At 32.2% G+C, this 10,979-nt stretch overlaps 2 protein-coding genes across 3 annotated transcripts in view; both read right to left on the bottom strand.

Annotated features, from left to right (window-relative positions):
- The window catches only part of LOC125845251 (uncharacterized), a 90,246-nt gene that overhangs the window by 52,824 nt on the left and 26,443 nt on the right, over nt 1–10,979 (bottom strand). The gene's annotated exons all lie outside the window — the stretch shown is intronic.
- LOC125845253 (protein PEROXIN-4) lies at nt 5,757–10,709 on the bottom strand. Of its 2 annotated transcripts, none has more exons than XM_049524724.1 (6): nt 10,577–10,709; nt 10,422–10,473; nt 8,061–8,180; nt 7,804–7,932; nt 6,643–6,772; nt 5,757–5,944 (listed from the first exon to the last, which is right to left on the bottom strand). In XM_049524724.1, the coding sequence occupies exons 2-6, from the start codon at nt 10,425–10,427 to the stop codon at nt 5,856–5,858; spliced, it is 474 nt and encodes a 157-aa protein (XP_049380681.1). In that variant the 5' UTR covers nt 10,428–10,473; nt 10,577–10,709; the 3' UTR covers nt 5,757–5,855. The 2 variants fall into 2 exon arrangements, with proteins under 2 accessions (XP_049380681.1, XP_049380682.1); XM_049524725.1 differs by having other exon boundaries at nt 10,422–10,475; nt 10,580–10,666.

Below are 10,979 nucleotides of genomic sequence, written 5' to 3'. Positions count from 1 at the left end.
AGAGAGAGAGAGTGAGGGCTTTATATTTCTTTCTTTAAATAAAACCAATTTATTTCTTGTTGTAATAAATACACACACATTGCGTGTATCTAACTCTTTTTTTAATTTTATAATTTAATTTTTTGTATTGTATAAAAAAAACCCTAGTCAAGCGAGTACTATACACGCACTTGAAGTGAGCGTGGGATCGTCTGTTGATGTCCTTGTCGGAAGACAGGTGGCAAGCACTTATGTGTGATTTGAGTGGTTCGTGATGACGCGATTATGTTCGGCGCGTCGATGACGGGAATATCGAGGAAAGAAAGAAACCCTAAATATTATTGTGGGGATAACCCTAAGTTTTTTTTAATTTTTATTTATTTCGAAAGATGATATAATAAAAATAATAATAATAATGTATTGAATAGGAAAGGGAACAACTTGTTATAAACGTAAGGCACAAAATAGAACATGTAAGAAGTGGGACCCTCATATAAAAAAAGATGATTATTTAAGTTTTTGGAAGTATATATTATTTTTATCATATAGAGTAGTATATATATTTTGGTGAATCATCTGTTTATTTTGTTTAGCATAATGGCAATTTTGTATGAAAGAGCTAAGAGATCGAGTTAGCGGAGAAATGAAGTTTAATTCATCGATAGAAGTTCATCTAAAGTCTAAAAAATGGATTGTCATATCGAAGAATAGATAAGTAAATCAAAGTTAAATTTGATGGATTAATTCAATTTTTAAAGTTTTGAAATTGTATCTATTAAGTTTGTTTGTATTGAGGACTTATATATGTTGAATCAATATAACTATACATTTCTTTCTTGTTATACGATTTTTATGAGACTGTTTGACAAATGAATCAACTATTTGGGACGTTATATTATTGTCTTGGGTGATGGCTCATTCATATTCATTACAACAATGTTGATTGCCTCATGAATAGGTATATATTTTTTCTTTTAGATATTTTGTAATTTGTGGTCTAATTGGACAATCTTACTTCAAATACAGGGGTTGCTAAAAAAGCAGAGTTCGAGAAACAGAGTTGATTGTGTGAAAAATCTTCAAGTAATTATGCATAAACATTCTAAATTGCTAAACAGAGCACCCACTCTACAATCCGCATAAATTAGGTATAAACATGCATTCCACCACCCTGTTTTAGTGAAAGATCACACTATTTAATTTGTCCCCTGCATTGCTAAACAGAGCACCTACTCTGTCGCTACCCTGTTTTAGTAAAGGAGCGCACTATTTAATTTATCCCTGCATTGCTAAACAGAGTACCTACTCTGCCACCGCCCTGTTTTAGTAAAGAAGCGCACTATTTAATTTGTCCTGCATTGCTAAACAGAGCACCTACTCTGCGGCCACTCTGTTTTAGTGGAGGGACGCGCTTGTTTACATTCATTAATTAATTGACAAGGACATCACCATCGATTGATGGGGATCAAATTAAATGGTTATTCATCATGTACCTTTATCTTCGGAGGCTAAAGTAGATCATACCCCTTTTGTTTTATCGCATGAATCTTTTGTCTCCGACTAACACAATTTAAATAAAATTTACATATTCAAATAAAACGTATTTGTATATGTGTAATATTTACACTTCATGTAGATTTGGACGAACTCATATATATAATCAATGGATATTAAACTTTTTGTTAACGTACTGTATAAAATAAGTTTGTAAATATTTTGTGCATGCATCGATCGATTGTTGTCACGTTAACTTAATATTTTCCTTTCGAAGAAATTATAGAAATATTAGTGGTAAATAAAAACATGAAGTGTCAGTATATATATAGGAACGATAATCTTTTGAACATTAACAAAAAACTTCAAGACAGTTGCAATAAAATAAATTATGAAATTTTCCATTCACGGTATTCCGTGTCCGTATTAGAGTTCAATTAAGTTTGATTTCTTTGCGTCACGAAACTCCACGATGGGGTAAAACGTTCCCAATAAAGACAATTCTAGAGTTCGATTAAGTCTGGATTAATCTTTGCGTCACGAAGTTCCACATTGAGGTAAAACACTCCCAACAAAGACAAATTTAAAGTTCGATTAAGTCTGATTTTTTTGCGTCACAAAGTTCCACATTAGAATAAAGCTCCAACAAAGACACTTCACGTCACGAAGTTCCACTTTAAAGTAAAATACTCCCAACAAAGACAATTCTGATCCATATCCAAAAAGATTTGAACTCGAAACGTTTATTAAGGATAAAAAAGGATCCGTTATAATACATCATACTTTCATTTCTTGTTTTTGGCTCTTGTTCACGGAACCTTAATTATTACTATATATTAATTTAATATTGTTCATAAACATAAAATTCTGAATATGCTTATGTCTGAATATTATTTTGTGTGCATGTAAGTGTAGTGTACGTGTACGTTAGGTTTTGGAACATAGAATTTTCCGTTTATTTCGTAGAAAAACTGCGTTATTATTTAATTTCCTATATGAAATTAATATATATCATTTATTACAAATTGTTTCTAAAATAGATAATAAATAAAGTGAATAATATACATTTTATTCACGAATAAGAATCAGATTCTATATAAAGTAATTATTTTAAAGCTTTATCTACATATATATGCTCTTAGTCTTTGACCTAGTTTTTAATTATATGAAGTGACATACTATATATTAGCAACATTATTGCAAGACGATTACTTTTTTTTTCATATATTAAGAAAAGACGTTTTTTTTTTCTATATTTTACTTTTAGTATTAATTACTTATTTCTCAAATCATTTTATTTTAAAATCTAATATTAAACATTAATTAATTAGGGTCATCCTGCACTTGGAAGAAGAAGTAGAAAAAATATATATATATAGTGATAACTTGATTCTTCATCGCCGTGGTAAATAAGAATTTTTTTTTGTAATTCTTTGTTTTCTACAAAAAGCTTTACAAACAAATTAAAAATAGGAGTAAATTTGTGATATGCTCACTAAAAAAACACTCTTTGTATTTATGAGCGAACGACGCGAATCAAATATAGAATGTTTACGAATTATGAGTGAACGACAGGAATCGAACCCGCGCATGGTGATTCACAATGTATTGCCTTAAACCACTAGGTTGTATCCGCCCCTTGCCTACTTACATTCCATTTTTACACTATTTAAATTTGAAAATAAAAGATTGTTATCAAATAGTTATATCAATTATTATTTTCTTACATAAACTCATCAAGTGCAAATATAACAAGTATAAAGTGAACGGAAGGAGTATTACAAGACCCCTAAAAAAAGGTCCCAATCACTAATGATGTATAGGAGTACTATTCTTTTACTCTGGACAAAAAAAGCCAATGATGTATGTATGAAAAACTAGACTATACTATTCCTTAATTAATTAAGAAGCTACGATATGTTGATCGAAACATCACGTTTGAAACACAAATTCAGATTTAATCTAATCTTAATCTAGAATGTAACGCGACACCGGATGGGACCAAAGAACAAAATTTTACCAGGATCGTAATGTAACTATACTCCATCTGATTCAATTGTTATTTCAATATCAATAGAACTTTTTAGAACAAAGTTTTTCTCACCAATCAATATAATTGCTAACATTCAATATTTTATCTAAAAAAAGAAAAAAAAAAAAGTTACTCAGGCACGTAGTTCAAGAAAAATGAACATCTTGAGGTCTAAAATAAGCTAAAGAAATTCTTGTCATGACTTTAAATTAATCATCCAATAGTTTAAAGTGATGACATAGTGTTATTATAGTACGGACTATATTACTAAATTTTTGTAAAAGATATATCGTGTGTTATTATTTTGGAATTAACTAAAAAAAAAAGATAATCCGTAGATGAAGTTAAACATAGTGATGAGAACAAAACTATCAAAAAATTTATTCAAAAAATATATTAAAGATCTTAAATGAGAATCCAAATAAGCTTATTTTTCTTCTTGACATAATTAATTAATTACCATTTTCTTTTACACCTCTTAGTTATAAAATAAAATAATCATGAATTAGGTCAAATTAATTATGATCAATCGTACACGATAGAAAATAGGTAGATTAACATGCAAAAATTATATTGCACGTGATCATAAACTAAATTTGGAAACTATATAATAGGTAACTAAAAAATCATGCAATATATATTTTTCAAGTTAATTTCAACAACATAAAATTATACCATCTTTGAATATTTCTTTTCTAACTAACGTACAATTTCAACTTTCCACTACTAACCAAACGTATTTACCATTTTTATTATGCATGAGAATTTGGTGAAACCCATCGTCGATTGACACCGCGCCTTAAAGTATAGTGGCGGAGCCAGAAATTTCACAAAAGGTGTCCAGAAATAGCAGCTTGTTATGTTAAGGGTGTCCAAAATATGTTATTTAATCATTTAGTGTATCATTTTACTTGTATATATGGTATTTTTTTCCGACGAAAGAGACACCCTTACCACCATGTGGCTACGCCACTGCTTAAGTAAGCCGTGTACATTTTAAATATTTGTATAGGTCCTCATTGTATCATTTGACGGGAAGTGAAAAGTCGTACCTAACTTTATATGTTTGTCGATGAGTTCCGCATGAGAATTTTAGTGGTACATATTAATGTAATGCATGTTTTTTTTTTTTTGGTTTTTTATTTTCTTTGATCTCAACAACGTCAATAATATAGAGAATTACCTACTTTCGAGTCAATCTCACACCGTAACAAAAAGCCAATTTTTAGCGTCAATAAATATACATTAACAAAGAGTATTAAAATTTTTACCGACATTAGTTAATTGTCATTAGTTTTAATGTTGCTATAGGCTTTAAGGTCATTTACAAAGAGCGTTAATTATCACTAAAAATATATTTTTAGTGAAAATTAAGCTATTGCCACTAAAAATAAATTTGTAGTGAAAATTAAGCTATTGCGTTAATTATTGTCACTAAAGTTGGTGTAGTGTCATCTAATTCACTGGAAGCTGGAAACAAAAATGAGAGAGAAATTTTAATTCTCAATGTATATTTTATCGGTGAAAGTTGTAATATAGTAATCTATTTGATTTATTACAAAACCGATTTATTAATATTAATGATCAGATTGTTCGAGCATTTGCTGCTAAAGTAGCTGCTATTATTTTCTATTTAGCTTTAGAGGCCACCAAAAAAAGAGCCTAATTTTTCAATTGTAGAAGTGAGAGATACATGCTGCCACGTGGATTTTATTAAAAACTAAAATAAAATTATTTCTTATCCATTAAAATTCATAATAATCATCCTTTTATGGATAAATTATAAACCTTTTTTTTTGTTTTAATTTGAACAGACATATGTCAACATTGTATTTTATTAGGGTATGTCAATATCAGACTTAGATATTACAAAACCATCATACTTTTATTTCTTTACTTATTTTTTTTTTGTGGATTAATGTTCACCCAAGTAGTAGGGACAAGAATCCATTTTTTTGCTTGAGGCACACCTCGGATTAATTCCATCAAGTACCTGCTACCTCCCAGTAACACATAAACTGTGAAACTCCGTCTACTAGGCTTTGCGCAGATGAAAAGAAATCACCTAATATTATTACAAGCATAAAAATGTCAATTAGTCTGATGACAACTTGAATAAACTTTGCAAGGTACAAGAATCAAGATGATTTATACAATTCCACCTTATACTAAAAACACACACACACACCAAAAAAAAAAAAAAACTAATGAAGTGATAAGTTGTATCAGAAGTACATAATAGTTTTGATGTTGTAAAGCTGCTACAGAACACCAAGCAGATGTTTAAGAATTGAAATTGTGTTAATGCCATTACTACAAGTTGTGTGAACATGGTTGTAGCTCATTGTTTTTAGCCCTTCTTGGGCATTGCTGCAAGCCTAGTGTACATCCTTGCCATTGACTGGTATCCTCTGATATCACCAGATCGAAGAAGATTGCCTGTGTGATTGAAAAAAATCGATGTAATTAGTCTATTTGACGATCTCAAAAGGGGGGACGAGGATGAAAAATATGTGAGGAAAGAAGCACTTATCATCTAAACAAAATTCGAACCACATCAAAAACCTGACCCCCACACCTTGTTTTCCCCTCGTCCTTCAATATCTTTTAGCCCCGGAAAACATTTTCAAATGAGTTCTAGGACTGGTGGAAAGGGATCGAAGAGAATGTAGTTCATTCAAGGCTTAAACAGAACTAGTTAGAAACACCTATTTTTACTGGTAGTCACTTGATGTGATGTTCTCTTCTCTCGCCTGTAAACCATAGGGAACATCAGCAACAGATTTTGCCAAAAGCAAATCCACTTCCTTAACTTTATTCTCCCGACTGTAGGAGTAATTTTTCTTTCTCACTCATATTTGCACTTCTCTCTCCCTTGCTGACACTTGCTCTCTCAATCTTTGGATTGGATCTACTGTACGCTGCACACCCCCTCTAGTGGGACCCAAGTCTTCGCAAATATGGTTTAAATCTCTAATACAAGTTTCGAGATACCTAGATGGTGCTAATGTTCTCATATTTTCTTGAATATTAACAAGGAATTGTCAAGGGGGGGACCTAAGAGCTTAGAATGAAAATGGATCATCCGCAATCATCAAATCAAAGAAAACACAGCCTCCGAAAACATCACATAATACCTGAGTCACAGTTTAGCGGGCTATCAGCTTCAGGATGAGCCATCAAAGCAATTATAGCTCGACAAACAGACTGGAGTGTCCATGCTGGGCTCCATGCATTCTTCAAAATATCAAGGCAAATCTCTCCGGTCTGAGTACGAAAAAAGAAAAAGTTAAATGAAAAATGAAAAGAGAGATTAGTAAGTAACAACTCATTTTTGATTAGTGAGTAACAATTAACTCCGTAACAATTTGGGAGATTCAGTGTGTCTCATTTGAAATTCGAGTTCTAAAACATTTAAAGAGAGTGTAGACACAGATTTGGCGTGTCTCATTTGAAAATTCCCCTCCTGTCCTAGTTTTGGAGCCCAGATAATTACAATGTTCAAACAAAAGATTAACCTTTACATACACAAGTACAAGACTACGACGGGGGAAATGTAAAAGGTATTCCACTAGAAGTTCACACAATTACTAATAACAAAAATTCATGAGTTTTAACATAAAGAACATGCTTCCTACATTCAGTTCAACAATTGCATATAATATTGTAATTAATGCAATTTACAACAAATAGTAAACAACTAATCTCAAACTTAATCAGTTATAACAAAAAAAGCTAATCTCAAACTCAACTTATGCACAAAGTATAGCAGGTCCCAGCCTATAAAACATGAAGGTTGCAGTAGGTTGACATTCTTAGTATGATGAATCCACTGAGTGCTGACCTAGGATAGAGCGTAATGGACATTGAGGACTCAGAAGCTGATCTAAAGAGTTTAGGATTAGAAAATAATTAATTGGTTGGCTGGTTGATTGGTAGTCGGTAAACTAATTCCACAATACAATGGCCAAATTAACGTTGCACGTGAATCTAAAATATGTCTCAATGAAGCATGGGGGTAAGGGAAAGAGAAGTGGGAGAGAGGTTTGACATTGCCCCAAACATTTGAGCGGAAAAACAGTGTTTCGTTGCAAGTAACTTTGCTCAATAAGTTTATATAAAGAGAGAGAGACACACAAGCAGCATTTACAATAGTTTGCTTTATCGAAGGACAAAGCAGGAAACAGATAACAATTTCCACTAGTGTCTTGCGGCACGTCAGTATATCAGACTCTAAGCAAAGTTTAATTTCATTTAAGAAACCAAAGAGCAACACAAAAGGATAATTTAGGAGATACCTTAAAATGAACGTTTGGGTGAAATATTTTGGTCAGGAACCGCACTTGAGGAGGTTGCAATGGATACTGCTCTGGAACTGAGAAAGCAAGCTGGAAAACTCCACCATCATAAGGAGTTTCAGATGGCCCCTGTGCACACCATGAATGAGCAGTCAATTAGATCATTAACCAAAGCTTTTTTTGTCTTCTTTTTAGAGGGGGGGTTGGAAGAAAACCATGAAATTGAACATAATAGAGCATACTATAGCGGAGAATACTTTAACAAGAGCCGTCCATTTAAAGATATTAGAATCATCACAAACTAATTGAATATCAGGATCAGCTGTTTTCTCTCTCTGTACTTCTTTGTACTCCTTGAAAAGCCTTGCCCTTGAAGCCTACATCATCAGAGAACCAGGGTTAAATGTTCCAAAAGGTACACAACAATAGAATATTAATTAGGATACAGCTATAAATGTCGAAAGGAGTGACCTACGTCATAAGAGTACTAATTTCTCCACTCTAACATCTTTACTCTAACTAGTTTACACGGTCAATAAAAAGTGCATCCCTTTAATAAATTCGAATGACAAATAAATCCTCTATCTTTTTCAATTGTTTTTTAACTTCTCGTGAAAAATCTGATTTTAAATTGTATATCATATATGCATTCTAATGTCAAAGTTGTATGCCACATTATTGTAATTACATATGTACTTATCTTGCTTGCATGGTGCTAGTTTGCACAAAAGAAACCATATAATTGGTCAGAGTATGAAATTGAATGTGCACAATTAAAAGCAAGTAACAACAAGGAATGACACATACCACTCCCTCTTCCTTCCAGGATTTTTACAAAAGAAAAAAGTGTTTGCCAACAAAAATAACGAAATGTTTGAGCTGTAAAGGTATTTTTTCATCTCATGAAAACTTACAGTTACATATTTTTATAAGATAAATATTTTTTTAATGGTGCCCCTTATACCAAAAAGTAGAGAACCTACACCAAAATATGGTTCTCCACAAGAAACCCTATCTTCTATACAACTGGGACCTTATGGGTACACCAAAAGCAAGAGACTACTTTGCAATTTTACAAAATTTTGGTCTACCCCTTCAACTGCTCTCCTATTTCTCCAACTTATTAAAAAATGCTCCTACTTCTCTCTTTCCATATAACCCACATAATGGCTAATACTTCTCTTCCGCCCTCCTAAAGGTCCAACAATGAAACACCTCTTTTTTTGTGCCCCTACATCACCCATTGCCTTTCAAACCAACTAAGGACCATCGAGCACAATAGTGTAGCCACCTTACAATTCAACAAGAGATGATCAACTTTCTTCGCCCACACATCTGCACATGAAGCCCCGACTAACAAAGGTGATCCTCTTCTTAGTTTTCCACAATCAATATCACATCCCTTGCTGCCAACCATATAAAGAAATACACCTTATTGAGCACCCTATGAACCCAAATAGATCGGAGCAGAAATGTAAACTCTCTCAATAACAGGATTTAACAGTGAACACACCATCCCTATGCTCTCGACATTTTCATAAGTTGGATGTAGTGAGCGGTGCGTTTTGCCCATACTGTTCAACCAGGTTATGAAATTCGCCCAACTCCCATCCTAGAGTACTCCTAAATCTCAAACCCTAATGTTTCCCCAGCATATTACCTATGAATCCGTCGGACTATCAGCTCTTTCTAGTACGAGACTCTATATATATATTAGGGAAAGCATCCAATGTTTAATGAATCCTATAAACACGCCTTCATCAAGACAATTCCTTACTTGACTAATCACTGATTCTCACCACAACTCAAAAGTTACCTGATCACTTTTAACTGCCAAATTCCATCCAAGCTATATCACAAACAACATGACAATATGACCACAAATTCCACAAAAACTAAATCCTCTTGTACATTAAGCTAATCACTGATTAAAGCTCCGATATCCTATTATACATCAAACTAATCACTGACTAAAACTCCGATATCCTATTATACATTAAACGAATCACTGACTAAAACTCCGATATCCTATTATACATTGAACTAATCACTGACTAAAACTCCAATATCCTATCCAACAATAACTCCGATTTCCTATTACACATTGAACAAATCACCGACTAAAACTCCGATATCCTATTATACATTAAACAAATCACTAACTAAATCTCCCATTCCACAATTTCTTTGTCAAAAAAATAAATCTCCCATTCCACAATAATCAACTGCCAATTTGCCAATGATAACGAAAAAACCAATGATAGCAGTTATGGTCCAAAGCCATTAACGAAGAAACATAAGAACCTAAACCCAAAAACCCAAAACCTAGCTACAATAAATACAAACAAACAATTGGGTAATATCAAGATCATCAACCATAAACAAAACAAGAATAGATTAATAGATCAAGCAAAATGATAACAGAACACAAAACCACAAACCCAAAACCTATTTAACAAACAAAAAATGGAAAATTGAATTATGGGTAGTAAATATCAAGAACAAAGAAGAATTTTTTTTATAGATCAAGCTAAGAAATAACAGAAACAAGAATCTAAAAATCAAATCTTTAATCAGAAATTTGGTAATAAAAGAGAAGATATTTAAGGGTTACGAACCTGCATCCTTATTGATTCGTCTACAATCAGCACTTCAAAGCTTAAGAAGAACCTAAAAAAAATACAACAGTATATATAGTAAACACAATTAAAACAAAAAAAAAAAACTACAAAATCCTCATAGTAGATATAGAATAAGCTCAAAAAAATTTCACCTTTTTTTGCAGAAATTACAGAAAATCTTCAAGAGAAATTAGTATAGTTGTTCGTCGGGCACGGATTCCGATGAGTATCAAACTCACCGCGGCAGTCTTTTAAGTTTTGGATGGAAATATAGGCCTCGTGAGGTTTTAGAAATGTCAAAGTTAGTCTTCCAAGTTTTAAATAGTTGTTAAATTGACTACTTTATTTGGTTTATGTTGTGTTTGTTCGGAAAAGATCTTTGACTAAATTCAAATACGAGAAATTCTTTTTGAAGAAAAGCAAATGATAAAATCGATTCCCAAATTGTTTAGTTATATTAGGAGCCATTTGACCATGAATTTATTTGTTTTTTTTTCAAAGGTGAAATTCGGAAAACATGTTAGGCCATAAAATACAAATTGAATTTCAGATTTT

This window comes from Solanum stenotomum, chromosome 11 (assembly GCF_019186545.1).
Source record: "Solanum stenotomum isolate F172 chromosome 11, ASM1918654v1, whole genome shotgun sequence".
In the NCBI taxonomy this organism is placed as follows: Eukaryota; Viridiplantae; Streptophyta; class Magnoliopsida; order Solanales; family Solanaceae; genus Solanum; species Solanum stenotomum.
Note: the sequence above shows the minus strand (reverse complement) of the source record. Positions and strands in the feature narration are given on the sequence as shown.